Source organism: Bufo bufo, chromosome 1 (genome assembly GCF_905171765.1).
Source record: "Bufo bufo chromosome 1, aBufBuf1.1, whole genome shotgun sequence".
In the NCBI taxonomy this organism is placed as follows: domain Eukaryota; kingdom Metazoa; phylum Chordata; class Amphibia; order Anura; family Bufonidae; genus Bufo; species Bufo bufo.
The window spans coordinates 712,622,765-712,639,684 of record NC_053389.1 but is presented as its reverse complement, the minus strand read 5'-3'; the positions used below and the strand labels follow the sequence as shown (position 1 = coordinate 712,639,684).

At 44.3% G+C, this 16,920-nt stretch overlaps 1 protein-coding gene across 1 annotated transcript; it reads right to left on the bottom strand.

Annotated features, from left to right (window-relative positions):
- Positions 1-1,072: 1,072 nt before the first annotated feature.
- Positions 1,073-16,633, bottom strand: LOC120985995 (oocyte zinc finger protein XlCOF8.4-like). Its single transcript, XM_040414258.1, has 7 exons — positions 16,531-16,633; positions 8,561-8,699; positions 6,949-7,122; positions 6,794-6,863; positions 3,978-4,072; positions 3,728-3,842; positions 1,073-2,452 (listed from the first exon to the last, which is right to left on the bottom strand). Exons 2-7 carry the CDS (start codon positions 8,639-8,641, stop codon positions 1,809-1,811), a joined length of 1,179 nt encoding a protein of 392 aa, XP_040270192.1. The 5' UTR covers positions 8,642-8,699; positions 16,531-16,633; the 3' UTR covers positions 1,073-1,808.
- Positions 16,634-16,920: the final 287 nt, after the last annotated feature.

Sequence of the window (16,920 nt, the reverse complement as noted above, 5' to 3'; positions counted from 1 at the left end):
AGCCCTAAGGCTACCCCTGGGTTCTGCACCAGGGCTCGCTGCAAAGCAGGACGGACTTGGCTGCTAGGCACCCAGGATACGTCTGCGGAGCTGGTAACAGAATGCTGGTGCGAGCACACAAGTAGCAGACCTTCCAGAATGACCAGGGAAAACAAAAGAGTCAGTAAACAGGATCAAAAACACAATGAAAGCAGTGCACAAAAGGTTAAATGCAAGACAAGCCAGAATCAATAGCAGGAAAAGACATACCTGTATACAGTCAATGCAGAACACAAATGGTAAATCCAGAGACGAGCCAAGGTCAGTTACCAGGAGAGACAATATAAACAGTAACAGAAGACAAAAGGGTAAATCCAAAAAACAAGCAGGAGTTGAATCTCCATAAGTCAGCATGAAGTTGCACAGTATGAGCCTAGAATACTAACTGCAACCTCAGGCAAGGGTGATGGGAAACAGTTGACTTGAAGGGGTTATCCAGGTAGAAATTTTCCTTCTCCCTGTGCTTCCCCTGCAAGGCCCTGCAACTTACTATTGTACTGGAGATCTGGAGAGTAGTCACGTGACTACGCCCTCTGTGGAGACTGTATTTCCTCTGACATCATGACTAGGCCTCCCATGATGCCCTCCTTCAGAATCAGCCCATTCAAGAAACTGCAGTGGCGTTTTTTCCATTAAAAAAATGCTTTTATTCAATCGCATTCCCACAAATGGGCCCAGTTATTCACAGAGAGGACTGATAAGCAGGACTAGTTCTTAGTATCCATCGCAGGGCCTGTTTGTGCGCGCCGTGGAAGACAAGTGAGTTTAAAGACAGAAATGACAGATTAAAAGGTTGGCATCATATAAACTATTCACTATTAGAGTACATTCACACGAACGTAAGCTGTCCGTACCCGTGCTGTGGTCCGCAATGCACGGGCACTGGCCATGTGAATCCTGTATTGCGGATCCATTGGCTTCAATGGGTCCGCGAACCACTATATACGGCAAAATATAGGACATGTCCTATCTTTTGCGGTGCGGAGGCACGGACCAAAAGGCCCACAGTAGCGCTTACGATCAGTGCCTCCGCTCAGCGCTGTATCTTGAGGATTGCGAACCCATTCAAGTCAATGGGCCCGCATCCGTGATTCACACGGCTGGTGCCCATATATTGCGGAACGGCTTACGGTCGTGTGAATGGACCATTACTGTATTATATTTGGGGTCTTCGAAAAAGTCTCTTTAATTATTATGATTTGACTGATCAAGTTGGCTGCAAGTCATAGATGTGCTTAGTGACCTCACACTAAAGGCTGAACACTGCATGTATGTAACTGGGCAAAACGGCTCCTGAACAATTCTACAAGCTCATAGACTAATAGACTCATTCAGAGACAATCTCCCTGGACTCCTCAAACTTACTTGTAATATGTGCTAGAAAAGGAACACTAAAAGATGAGAGATCTCATGTAACTGAACACTCACAACAGGGTGTATCACTGCAACACTAACTAGAACTAGAGCAAAATACCCTTTAGTAAAAATTCCAGTGATTTCAATAGCACAGTAGTAAAAAGTAGCAAAAGAACTATCTTGGATGTCTCCAGTGATGCAGGTCTCCAACTACACCGAAACCACGTATTGGCAGGGGTCAGGTATTTTCTGACTACCTATAAGATCTGGTAGATCTTACCATCTATTCCAGCATCCTGCTGTTACTCCAGCACTCAGGGCTTCAGACATGGTTTAATACTATTATCTCATGTGTTTTTTTAGATAGTACTTTACTGTTTTATGAAACATTTTTTCAAGTCCATGAAAAACCTTCAGTCGAACAAATGCAAATGTTCAAGCGGCAATTTCTCTCTCTCCCGCATATGATGAATTTTCTGGTGTCTAGTAAGAGACTGTCTATCTATATAACACTTTCCACAATCCAAACATGAAAAGGGTTTCTCACCCAAGTGGAATCTCCGATGTCTTATGAGAGCAGATATCTGGGTAAAGCATTTACCGCACTCAGGACAAGGAAACGGCTTCTCTCCAGTGTGGATTCTCTGATGTTTTACGAGATCGGCTTTACGCGCAAAACTTTTCCCGCATTCAGAGCAGAGGAACGGCTTCTCACCGGTGTGGATTTTCTGGTGCTGTATGAGGTTTGATTTCTTTTTGAAACACTTCCCACAGTTAAAACACAGATAGGACTTCTCCATATGAGTCCTCTGGTGTATCAATAGTGCCTCGTGCTGGTGGAAGCATTTTCCACAGTCCACACAGGTGAAAACTTTGTCACTGTGAGCTGTACCACATGGAGGAAAAGTGGATTTATCAGGAGCAATTTCTCCATCAAACGAAATCTCATTATTGATATTGACCTCCTGAAGACAGTTTTCTTCTGGGGAATTCTCCAAGTCTTTGTTATCCTCCAATTCCCAATGTGGAGAGGAATTCCGGATGTTGTGGGCATTGGCTGGGGAAAGAAATATAGCAGTGCTAATTCAAAAGCTGTAAATTCATAAAAAAATATTACAGCGGCGCAGTCCTATTCAAGTGAATGGTAGCAGTGCTGCAGTAACCATGTGTTGTTCCAATGCCAGAACTAGTGGAAAACAGACCTGAGGATAAGTCATTAATATTTAAACGGGTTTTCCCAGATTTTTATACTGATAATCTATCTTCATGATAGGTCATCAATATATGGTCAGTGTGTGTCCGACCCCCCCCCCCCGCGCCGGATCAGCTATTTGAGAAGGCACCGGTGATCCTTTGAGCGCCGCAGCCTTCTCGCAGCTCACCAAACACAGCGCCATACATTGTGTAACGGCTGTGCTTGGTATCGCGCTCAGCCCCATTCACCTGAATAGGGCTGAGCTGCGTCTGGGCCACGTGACTGATGAACTTGTCGTCACTGGCTTTGGGAAAGCTGAGAGAAAGCCACGGCGCTCTCAGGAGTGCCACTGTCTCCTCAAACAGCTGGTCAGCGGGGGTCCCGGGTGTCGGACCCCCACTGATCAGATTCTGATGACCTAGCCTGCCGATAAATCAGTATAAAAATCTCGGAAAACCCCTTTAGTTCTTGGAAAAACTTTGTAATTATTCACCAATTTTAAGCATCACTTGCTTATGCTGTTGTCCGCAGATGTACTACAATCTATGTGGAACACTAGGCAAGATGCATAGCATAGTTACATCATTCATGTTTAATATTTCTGGATGTTTTATGCATGAAATATCCTGGATTCCATTACTGTGAATACAATGTACATCTACAATAAAGAATTACCAAGCTTTTAGAAAACATTTGATATGTCATGGGGACCGGGTTCTAGGTTTATGAGGAGTAGGGATCTATGATTATGAAGAGTGAATATGATACAGCAGGGTTCTATGAATATAAGGAATTAGGATTCTATGACGGAAATCCAACAAGCTAACTTAGAGTCTGTTGGGTGTGTCAGGTGCATGCAGCTGTTTCAGCACGTCCAGTATTTTCGTTGCTGTAACAGAACAGAGTAACGAAATATTAGCCTCAAAGTGAACCTAGCCTAAAAGTAGTCTTCAGGATCACTTAGCAATTTGTGTTATTCCAGACGACCAGTCTAGAGCCAATCAGTGATCTGAATGAATCTAATGTGACTTTATGAGACAACTGTGCCTTATCTGATAAAGTATTGTATTTATTTGGGTAATAAAAGCATACAAAACAGGAAAACAATCTACAAATGACATGAGGTTTTTTACTCACCTGCAGCGATATCTATGGGGATTTCCTCGTCCTTACACTGCATATCACCATTATCGTACAACTTGTCTTCGTGCCCGTCTACAGCTTCAACTTTAATCTGAAATGATTCTTCATCCTGGTAAACCGGAGAAGTAAAGCGTTATATCAGGTACTCAAGTAGAATAAAATATGAGCTTCTTCCCAAGTCATAACACAGAGCAGGCTCACGCCAATATGAGGGCACTTGGTGACATTTTTTCGTTTTATGTACCTCCTCGTCTTGTCGATCAATTTTCTTTTCCTCCATATATTCTGAATAGGGAGGACTAGAAGATCTTTGTTGTTTATTTCTCTCACCAAATCCATCTGTAGGGGACACACACAATGACTGAATACATTGTTTAATATGATCATATGATGGTTTTCTACTTAACCCCTTAAGGACACGGCCATATTTCACCTTAAGGACCAGGCCATGTTTTGCAAATCTGACCAGTGTCACTTTAAGTGGTGATAACTTTAAAACGCTTTGACTTATCCAGGCCATTCTGAGATTGTTTTTTTTTTGTCACATATTGTACTTTATGACACTGGTAAAATGGAGTAAAAAAAACCCCACATTTTTATTTATAAAAAAATACCAAATTTGCCCAAAATTTGGAAAAATTTGAAAATTTCCAAGTTTCAATTTCTCTACTTCTATAACACATAGTAATACCTACAAAAATAGTTATTACTTTACATTCCCCATATGTCTACTTCATGTTAGGATCATTTTCGGAATGACATTTTATTTTTGGGGGACGTTACAAGGCTTAGAAGTTTAGAAGTAAATCTTGAAATTTCTCAGAAATTTTCAAAAACCAACTTTTTAAGGACCAGTTCAGGTCTGAAGTCACTTTGTGAGGCTTACATAATAGAAACCACCCAAAAATGACCCCATTCTAGAAACTACACGCTCAAGGTATTCAAAACTGATTTTACAAACGTTGTTAACCCTTTAGGTGTTCCACAAAAATTAATGGAAAATAGATATACAATAGAGATACAATTTCAAAATTTCACTTTTTTGGCAGATTTTCCATTTTAATATTTTTTTTTCCAGTTACAAAATAAGGGTTAACAGCCAAACAAAACTCAATATTTATCTGATTTTGTAGTTTACAGAAACACCCCATATGTAGTCGTAAACTGCTGTACGGGCACACGGCAGGGCGCAGAAGGCAAGGAATGCCTTTTATGGAAGGCAGATTTTGCTGCACTGGTTTTTTTCACACCATGTCCCATTTGAAGCCCCCCTGATGAACCCCAAGAGTAGAAACTCCAAAAAAGTGACCCCATTTTAGAAACTTCACCCCTCAAGGTTTTCAAAACTGATTTTACAAACTTTGTTAACCCTTTAGGTGTTCCACAAGAATTAATGGAAAATAGAGATACAATTTCAAAATTTCACTTTTTTGGCAGATTTTCCATTTTAATAATTTTTTTCTAGTTACAAAGCAAGGGTTAACAGCCAAACAAAAGTCAATATTTATGGCCCTGATACTGTAGTTTACAGAAACACCCCATATGTGGTCGTAAACTGCTGTACGGGCACACGGCAGGGCGCAGAAGGAAAGGAATGCTATACAGTTTTTGGAAGGCAGATTTTGCTGTTTTTTTTACACCATGTCCCATTTGAAGCCCCCCTGATGCACCCCTAGAGTAGAAACTCCAAAAAAGTTACCCCATTTTAGAAACTACAGGATAGGGTGGCAGTTTTGTTGGTACTAGTTTAGGGTACATATGATTTTTGGTTGCTCTATATTACACTTTTTGTGAGGCAAGGTAACAAGAAATAGCTGTTTTGGCACCGTTTTTTTTTTTTTTGTTATTTACAACCTTCAACTGACAGGTTAGATCATGTGGTATTTTTATAGAGCAGGTTGTCACGGACGCGGCGATACCGTATATTTATACTATTTTTTTATTTATGTAAGTTTTACACAATGATTTCATTTTTGAAACAAAAGAAATCATGTTTTAGTGTCTCCATAATCTGAGAGCCATATTTTTTTTCAGTTTTTGGGCGATTATCTTGGGTAGGGTATGATTTTTGCAGGATGAGATGACGGTTTGATTGGCACTATTTTGGGGTGCGTATGACTTTTTGATCGCTTGCTATTACACTTTTTGTGATGTAAGGTGACAAAAAATGTTTTTTTTTACACTGTTTTTATTTTTTATGGTGTTCACCTGTGGGGTTAGGTCATGTGATATTTTTATAGAGCAGATTATTACGGACGCGGCAGTACCTAATATGTATACATTTTTTTTATTTATGTAAGTTTTACACAATAACAGCTTTTTTAAAACAAAAAAAAAAAGATGTTTTAGTGTCTCCATATTCTGAGTAATAGTTTTTTTATTTTTTGGGCGATTGTCTTAGTAAGGGGCTCATTTTTTGCAGGATGAGGTGACGGTTAGATTGGTACTATATTGGTGGGCATACGCCTTTTTGATCGCTTGCTGTTTTTTGTGATGTAAGGTGACAAAAAAATTGTTTATTTAGCACAGTTTTTATTTTACATTTTTTACGGTGTTCATCTGTGTCCTTAAGTAATGGGACATCATGCCGTACCGGTACGTCATATGTCCCCAACAGGTTAAAGAGGACCTGTCACGTCTGTTTTAATAGCTACTTGCATTCCGCATGTAATAACAATTCTGGAGCCTCTATTCTTATGGCTCTATGTTGTGCCATTCCTTTATTATTTGCACTAGAAGTTATGAATTAATTGATATTAGCCTTCAGTAAGTGTACAGAGGGGAGGTAACCAGTTGGGGGGGTGTCCCTGCACAGTCTGAAAATGTCAGCACTGATTGGATAGACTGAGTTCGTGCAATTACCCCCAACTGGTTACCACCCCTCTGTACCCTTACTGAAGGCTAATAGCAATTCATTCATAACTTATAGTAGAAATCCATAATTGTTATTACAATGGGGATGCATGTAGCTATTAAAACAGACATGTCCTGAGAGGTGACAGGTCCTCTTTAACCTTTAAAACTACTTTTTCCTTTCCATTAAGTGAAGTCTCTTCTTACCTGGATCATTATTCTCCATATTATCCTCGTACAGGATTTTGGGTTTCTCTAAATACTGCCCAGCAGGAACCTGGCACACATAATGATCCAGTCAACATCCAGACACGTCTCTTGGTGTTACGGTATAATGTTTCATCATTCTTAGCAATGCTCACCTCTCCGGTCAGCAGCTCCATGATCGTTTTAGTGAGTTCCAGAATCTTCTGCTCACTATCTCTCTCAAGTGCCAGTGATCGACTTGGAGGCATCTTCATGAGGTTCTGTGGCCTGGTCCATCTTCCTGATGCATGGTGAGACTCTCCAGACTTCTTTTTTACTACGGTGCAATCCTATAGATTTAGACAGAATTTGAACAGCAAATAGTACAGTTATCACCGCTGATATTGCCAATAGTAGATCACTCATATGGTGTTATATGGGACATGTTTGAGAGCCCCCCAAAGCAAGAATAGTGTTACGGACAATGGTTGTGAAACCACCGTGCCAACAAAGTGGTTTGACATTGGGCTTAACCTGAGGGCGTTGTCCTGGTTTTCACCCTTTAACCCCTATACAGGGATCTGGACTTTGATGCAGGGGAGCCACCAGACTGCCACCTCTTGGAGTAGTCCCAGTGTAGTCAGCAGCTGACAAAACAGGTCAGAATCACCACTGCAAGGCACCAGAGGCTCAAGCAAGATCATAGACAGAACCAGATAAAGAACTGGCAGGACACATGTGAATCCAAGGCAAAACACAGACAAAACCAAACTGAGGACAAACAGGCAGAGAACATGCAAAATCCACGGAACAAACATTTGAATTTTATATTTTCTTATTTTTCCTTTCATTTACACTTTTTAATAGTTCCCCTTGGGAACTTGAACAAGCAATCATTAGATTGCTGCTCCCATAGACCCCAATGCATTAGCATTGGAATCTAGGAGAATTTCACTGCATTCCTATGGAGCCCTGCCATAGGCAGGGTTTTCATGGAACCCATCTGCAGCAGCCTCGGATCTTTCAGAAGGACGAGACTGCCGCACAAAGAATCAGGCTCCTCCAATCCCTGCTAGGGGGAGCCGCTGCACCCCCGGGAGCACAAACTCCTGGGTTTTTAAGATTCTGGATGCCGTGGTCACATTTGACCACGGCATCTGAGGGGTTAAACCTGTGCGTTCGACGTTATTGTCAAACCAGCAGACACCAGGCAAATATGGCGCCCGCTGCGCTTGCGAGCGGGCGCCATATTTAAATAACCAACTCCAAAAGGGGTTAAAAGGATTCTCTGACCAAAAATAAATATTAAGCAGAGGCAGGGGGTGGGAGTAAAAAAAAAAAAAGGAGTCACTCACCTTATGAGGTCCTGCAGCTCTAGTCACCGTTGTTTCCCGTCTTGATGGACCGTAAGTGATGACATGCCATTCATGCTGATGTGCAGTCAATCACTAACCTCAGTGGTCATGTGTGCAAGAATGCAAGAACTACAGGTCACCGAAGAGCCTCAAAAATCACTTGCTGTTCTTGCAGATGTAACCACTAAGACCAGTGATTGACAGAAGCAGTGATGTGAATGGGAACAGTACGTCATCACTTCTGGTCTAGTGGGTACAGGAAATGGAGGGACGGGAGTTGCGGCATGGATTGGAGGTACCTTCACACCCAACACCTCTGCTTAATTTAAATTAAGATGTAATGCCCCCAATTCATCACCACTCCAATCATATGTCTGTGTTATTGCCAGAAGGAAATTTAGATCATTTGACATATTTCCCCAAAATCCCTCACCTCTCCAGTGAGCAGGTAGATGATCTCCAGGGTGATATTTAATATACTCTCAGCCATGAGATTCTTGTCTTGGTCCATCATGAAGTATGTAAATTAAGAAAGTCTTGTCTTTCCAGGAAAACGTAAGCGTAAGGTCCCACTACAAGTATAAACAATAACTGTGATAATATATTGCATACCGTGACATCAATATGATCAGCGACTGGTCACACAAAACACCAAGGGCTGTATTACACCTACAGACTATCTGACAGATATTCTGACCAAACATTGGTCAGACGGGCATTTACACACACAGATGTTTTGTAATACAGCAGGGATCATCAACCTCCTGCACCTAGCACTGCTAAGAAACCCTCTTAAAGGGGTTGTCTTACTTCAGCAAATGGCCAGTGCTCACTTCACCTGGTCGATGCTCTCCTCAGCCATCACCTCCCTGCTCTGCCATTCACCCAGTGTTCTCCTCAGCCATCACCTCCCTGCTCCACCATTCACCCAGTGCTCTCCTCAGCCATCACCTCCCTGCTCCACCATTCACCCAGTGCTTTCCTTAGCTGTCACCTCCCTGCTCCACCATTCACCCAGTGCTTTCCTTAGCTGTCACCTCCCTGCTCCACCATTCACCCGGCCGGTGCTCTCTTCAGCCACCACCTCCCTGCTCCACCATTCACCCAGCAGGTGCTCTCCTCAGCCATCACCTCTACTCCATCAATCACTCGCCCGGTGGTCTCCTCAGCCATCACCTTCCTGCTCCACTATTCACCCAGCCGGTGCTCTCCTCAGCCTTCAACTCAATGCTCCACCATTCACCCCGCCGGTGGTCTCCTCAGCTGTCATCTCCCTGCTTCACCATTCACCCAGCAGGTGCTCTCCTTAGCCGTCACCTTCCTGCTCCACCATTCACCCGGCCTGTGGTCTCCTCAGCCGTCACCTCCCTGCTTCACCATTCACCCAGCCGGTGCTCTCCTCAGCCATCACCTCCCTGCTCCACCATTCACCCAGCCGGTGCTCTCCTCAGCCATCACCTCCCTGCTCCACCATTCACCCAGCCAGTGCTCTCCCCAGCCGTCACCTCCCCGCTTCACCATTCACCCAGCCGGTGCTCTCCTCAGCCATCACCTTCCTGCTCCACTATTCACCCAGCCGGTGCTCTCCTCAGCCTTCAACTCAATGCTCCACCATTCACCCAGCCAGTGCTCTCCCCAGCCGTCACCTCCCCGCTTCACCATTCACCCAGCCGGTGCTCTCCTCAGCCATCACCTCCCTGCTCCACCATTCACCCAGCCGGTGCTCTCCTCAGCCATCACCTCCCTGCTCCACCATTCACCCAGCCAGTGCTCTCCCCAGCCGTCACCTCCCCGCTTCACCATTCACCCAGCCGGTGCTCTCCTCAGCCATCACCTTCCTGCTCCACTATTCACCCAGCCGGTGCTCTCCTCAGCCTTCAACTCAATGCTCCACCATTCACCCAGCCAGTGCTCTCCCCAGCCGTCACCTCCCCGCTTCACCATTCACCCGGACGGTGCTCTCCTCAGCCGTCACCCCCCTGCTCCACCATTTATCCCAGTGCTCTCCTCAGCTGTCACCTCCCTGCTCCACCATTCACCCGGCCGGTGCTCTCCTCAGCCATCACCACATTACACCTAATGGGCTGAATAAGAGCGCACACAGGCTCGGGAATGATGATCTTATGGCCTCTGCGCTCTTGTGCTCATCAGGCGCAATGACGTCACTTCATCAGACCTGCTGCTGGGGAGAGAAGGATGTGTCCATTCACTGGGGGAACAAGGCCAATACAGGTTCACTATTATAAAGTGGGCACTAAGTAAGGGGGCTACACTACTGTAATGCTAAATGCACACAATCAGGATTGTGAGTGGATTTTGCGTGTGGATTTACATGCAGAAAATCTGCACCATAGGTCATGTAATAGTACAGGTGAAACTCGAAAAAATTAGAATATTGTGCAAAAGTCCATTTATTTCAGTAATGCAAATTAAAAAGAATTGCATTAATGCAGCTTAAAATTAGAATTTTGTGAAAAGGTTCAAAATTCTAGGCTCAAAGTGTCACACTCTAGTCAGCTAATTAGGTGTAACGGATCTCCTGGCACCCAAACTGGGTACCTCCATTGATGGATGCTCCTAGTGCTTCCCGAGGACTCCAAGCACTCCGCTCGACACCGTAACTACCATAGGAACAAGGAACAGCAACAGCTCTTACAAGAGCTAGGAGTTATAGCCAGGGGAGTATACAGCGTATAGCAATCCCCACACACATGAGACGAGGCTCTATGTTGAAGGCCAAAACAGGAACTCTTTATTGACCACACAAGCATTGCCTTTTATACACATTTTCCAACAAGGGTACCACCACCGTGGACCTGGTTGGGAACTGAGGACATAACATAGCAGCCAATCCTTTACAGTTTAAACACAAAAACTATACATTCAATAAACACAATGGCATTGCCTGTGACACAATCAATAACAGAATAGGCATTGTCTGTAACGCAATTAACAACACAATGGCATTGGCTGTGACATATTTAACAAACACAATGGACTCTGCCTGTGATATATTTAACAAACACAATGGATTTAATTACTCACAGGCATAAAATACAAATTTTTCCCAACCACAGAAAACATTGTATTGGAATGCATTGGCTGTATGAGTAATACAGTGAGTATTACTCATACAGCTTCCGGCCTGTGAGATCCAGGGGGCTTCCGGCCTGTGAGATCCATCGGGTCCACCCTACAGCTGCATGGGGACCCAATGGCACCGCCCGCCGCCGCAACCACAGGTAAAACCCGCAAACCTGCAAACCGCAGGTCTGATCGCCGACACGGGGGGTTCACGGGACCCCCAGCGCATTTAGCCAAGGTGCCTGCTCAATGATTTGAGCAGGCACCTTGTTCCGATCACCGCCCGCCGGGCGGCGGTGATCGGAAATACACATTACGTACCGGTACATCATGTTTCCTTAAGTACCAGGACAACATGCAGTACCGGTACGTCATGTGTCCTGAAGAGGTTAAATATCTGCCAGACGCGTTTCGAAACCCAAAAATGGTTTCTTCCTCAGTGACATCAGGTAAAAAATGAGGGACAGGATCACACTAAATTCTCCAGTGATCCATTTAAAAATGAGCCGGATTTCTTACATTCGGTCCTTCAGTTAAAAATCAGGACCGAATTAGATTGAAATTGTGTGAATCTGTACATACTGTGCGTTTTTTATAAACGCTGAAAATACAATAAAATAGAGGCAGTTTTGTACCATACATAACATTAATATCAACCATCAAGTAGCAATATATATAAATAAAGAATACTAATAACAATACCGTGTTTGATATATTATACAATCTATTATTGTTCCTCTGTTAATGTAAACAATAAGTTGCTGGGTCACAACATAAGACATTTGTGACTCCCTTTCAGAGAAAGACCCCGCCCGCTGGCTTGCATGGGCTTATGACCTGTAGCCGGCCGGTCCCCTCCCCGCCTATGGGTAGGGTCCACCCCTCCTACACTGGTGCTGGCAGAAAATGACCCATGAAACCCCTAAGGGCTCATAGCCCCAGACCAGAATGTTGCAGGAAGATGGTTCTAAGCCCAATTGATCCGCCTGGGTTCCGGCTACAACTAGAGTCCAAACATGGTACCGTTAGTTGGTTTCTGTGGGGAGATATGGATATCTCCCTTCCCTGGCATCCTATCCTCAAATAAAGACCATGGGCACATTCATTGTGGCCACCGGGACACAAATATGTATCCGATTTGCGCCTGCGATGGCCGGGCGATTCATAATTCCTTATGAAATGTAGGTGCCAACATGTCTGGGAGGTATCATTGATCCTGGCATGGGCTGATACCTCCTGCTGGGGGTTTTCGTGCAGGATCCGTGCTGTCTGACTGGAGGTGTGAAATGTAATCAAATGTGGCCTGCTAGGCGTTTTTTGCTATCTGGCTGCGGCTTTGAAGCAAGGCCCCCCCCTGTGGAGCTTGATTTCCTCTGCCATCTTTCAGCAAATGGTGGGTGTGAGGACATGGCTGACAGTAAATATTAATCCATATTCCTGACAGGATCACTAGAGAATTTAGTGTGATTCTGTCCATCATTTTTTACCTGATGCCACTGAGGAAGAAACCATTTTTGGGTTTCAAAACACATCTGGCGGATATTTAATCAGTGTTTCCAAAAAAGAGTCATTGCAGACAAACTAAAGAATATCTCGAGCATAGAATTTTTATACCGGAATTAATCAAGCACAAGCCACGGTTCTTATTCACCTTCCCGGATTCCAAATCCGGGCATCCTATATTCAGGTGCCGGCACCGACAGTTGGCGATAAGGGCCAGCCAACAGCTACAAGTATGTATTAGTCGCTGAAGGAAAATTCTCACACCTACGGCTCAAATAAAGACTGGGGTAAGCAGATTTATTATACATCAAATAGCTTGCTGCCAGTACAGATATCGGGAAGTTTTATAAAATAGACCGTGCAAATACATTGCAGTGTGGACCAACAGATTCACTACGTACTATTTGACTTGTTGCGTGTTGACACTGCATAAATTGGAAAAACGCAGGACAACTGCGCTAATACAAGACAAGGACGCCGTATAAAATCTGCATACAATTATATATATGTCTGTTCATTAAACACCAGACAAATAAGGAACACTGGTATAGGCGTCTACTCATTCACTTCAGTGTGGTCTAGACACATGGTCTCCAGCTGCGTCTGTCTTTCTGCTACCTATTCCTCCTCCTCTTATACTGCGGCATAGTATCTGAAGAAGGCCTGCGTGCCGAAACGTTATACGATATGAATATTGCCGCAAGTCAAATAAAAACCTGAATCAACCTAGTTGCAAACTGAATAAGCTGTAGTTTTATTCTTTATTGAAGTTGGGGTTGGAACCCTACTTACAGCTCCTAACAGTGTGCGACAAGGATTTATCGGAATATTTTATTTTGCTGTAATAGTGCTCGAGCTCGGCACTATTTTAGAGGGACTGGATTTTTTAACTGGCCATACAAGATCAGAGTGTTTTAAAATTGTGTCATGTATTTTATAGGATGTGTTATATTAAAGCATTATATCTTTTATTGAAAGTAGTTTTGTTTGAGTAGCTGGTCATTTATTTATTAGTATATAAAATGAGAATGCTCGGACTGGGAGAAAACGTCTGTATGTGGGTAAGTAACTGGCTGAGTGATAGAAAACAGGGTGGTTATTAACGGTACACACTCAGATTGGGTCACTGTCACTAGTGGGGTACCTCAGGGGTCAGTATTGGGCCCTATTCTCTTCAATATATTTATTAATGATCTTGTAGAAGGCTTGCATAGTAAAATATACATTTTCGCAGATGACACTAAACTGTGTAAAGTAATTAACACTGAAGAGGACAGTATACTACTACAGAGGGATCTGGATAGATTGGAGGCTTGGGCAGATAAGTGGCAGATGAGGTTTAACACTGACAAATGTAAAGTTATGCACATGGGAAGGAATAATGCAAGTCACCCGTACATACTAAATGGTAAAACACCGGGTAACACTGACATGGAAAAGGACCTGGGAATTTTAGTAAACAGCAAACTTAGGCTACTTTCACACTAGCGTTCGGGTGTCCGCTCGTGCGCACCGTTTGAAGGGGCTCACGAGCGGCCACGAACGCATCCGTCTGGCGACAATGCATTCTCAGTGGAGGCGGATCCACTGAGAATGCATCCGCCTGCCAGCGTTCAGCCTCCGCTCCGCTCAGTGAGCGGACACCTGAACGCTGCTTGCAGCGTTCGGGTGTCCGCCTGGCCGTGCGGAGGCGAGCGGATCCGTCCAGACTCATAATGTAAGTCAATGGGGACGGATCCGCTTGAAGATGACACAATATGGCTCAATCTTCAAGCGGATCCGTTCCCCATTGACTTTCAATGTAAAGTCTGAACGGATCCGCTCAGACAACTTTCACACTTAGAAAATTTTCTAAGTTTTAATGCAGACTGATCCGTTCTGAACGGATGCGAACGCCTGCATTATCGGAGCGGATCCGTCTGATGAAACATCAGACGGATCCGCTCCGAACGCTAGTGTGAAAGTAGCCTAAGCAGCAAAAACCAGTGTCAGGCTGCTGCTGCCAAGGCCAATAAGATAATGGGTTGCATCAATAGGGGCATAGATGCCCGTGATGAGAACATAGTCCTGCCACTTTACAAATCACTGGTCAGACCACACATGGAATACTGTGTACAGTTCTGGGCTCCTGTGAACAAGGCAGACATAGCAGAGCTGGAGAAGGTCCAGAGGAGGGCAACTAAAGTAATAGCTGGAATGGGGCAACTACAGTACCCTGAAAGATTATCAACATTAGGGTTATTCACTTTAGAAAAAAAGACGACTGAGGGGAGATCTAAAAACTATGGGCCAAATTTATCATTAGCTCAGGTCAGAATAATGGAGTGAAAAAGTCCCAAACGCTAAAACTGCGCACAAATTTGCGACTTTTTTCTGCTCTGCACTATGCTCACCAGTTTTCTAAAAGTGGGTGGGTTTTCTTATGTAAATGAATCTCTAGACAGATTTACTATTGGGATTATTAAAAAAGTCGCAATTTCACTCCAGTGAGGACCATGCTTATCTTATGAGACTTTTTAATAGAACATGCGACTTTTTCATAAAAACGTGCGACTTTTTCGTAAAGATGTGCGACTTTTGTAAAGCTGCTTACTGACGGATAAACTGCTACTGTCAAACCACATTTATTACAGTCTTAAAGGGCCGATCATAAATCTGACTTGGTTAAAACTGACTTTAGCCATATGTGAAAGTGGAGTGAGCTGTCAGAGTAATGATAAATCTGGCCCTATGTATAAATATATCAGGGGTCAGTACAGAGATCTCTCCCATCAGCTATTTATCCCCAGGACTGTGACTGTGACGAGGGGACACCCTCTGCGTCTGGAGGAAAGAAGGTTTGTACACAAACATAGAAGAGGATTCTTTACGGTCAGAGCAGTGAGACTATGGAGCTCTCTGCCTGAGGAGGTGGTGATGGTGAGTACAATAAAAGAGTTCAAGAGGGGCCTGGATGTATTTCTGGAGTGTAATAATATTACAGGTTATTGCTACTAGAGAGGGGTCGTTGATCCAGGGAGATATTCTGATTGGAGTCGGGAAGGAATTTTTTCCCACTAAAGTGAGGAAAATTGGCTTCTACCTCACAGTTTGTTTGTTTTTTGTCTTCCTCTCAATCAACCTGCAGGATGACAGGCCGAACTGGATGGACAAATGTCTTTTTTCAGTATTATAAACTATGTTACTAAGGGCTCTTTAACACTTGCGGCAGGACGGATCCGTCATGCTGTTCACCATGTCGGATCCGTCCTGCCGCTATTTCGCCGAAAGCCGCCGGACTAAAAAGTTGGACATGCAGGACTTTTTAGTCCGGCGGCTTTCACCGTGCACCGCCGGAGCTCCGCCCCCGTCCCCATTATAGTCAATGGGGACGGAGCGGCGGTCCAGCGGCACGGCGAAATAGCGGCAGGACGGATCCGACATGGTGAACAGCCTGTCGGATCCGTCCTGCCGCAAGTGTGAAAGAGCCCTAAGTATGGGGGCTACATTACTGTAATGGGGTCACTAAAGAGGGCAGCGGAGCAGTACTATTGTGAAGGGTCACTATGGGGGCATTCTGCTGTGTGTGGGGGCCACTAAGTAAACTGGGTGGGATTGGGGAGGGGTGTATAGATAAGCAGTAGGCGTGGCTATGTCTAAAACGTTTGCAGATGTTTATATTTTCTTAAGCTAGGAGGTATAAAAATAAATCTCCTTTCTTCTCTCAGGCAGTGGAGGGGTTAATGTCACTAACAGCTCTTCTAGGGAGGTAGAAGGGGTTAATACTTCATACTACCGGCAGTCTGCACGACACTGAGGGGGAGCGGCCTCACTCACCCCAGCACCCGGCGGACACACTGAGGTGGAGGGGCTCCGGCTCCGGCTCACAGGCAGGTCAATGCTTCAGGCCTCGGCCAGTAGATGCTAAACCCTAAAGGACCTTTGGTGATGTCATGACCATGTGATCAGTCACAGGTGTGGGAGGAGTCAGCTCCGGGCTGCTGCCTAAGAATAGATACTCATTACACATTACACACACAGCTCTGCACTGTATACAGTGTATTACACACATAGCTCTGCACAGTATACATTGTATTACACACACAGCTCTGCACTGTATACAGTGTATTACACACACAGCTCTGCACTGTATACAGTGTATTACACACATAGCTCTGCACAGTATACATTGTATTACACACACAGCTCTGCACTGTATACAGTGTA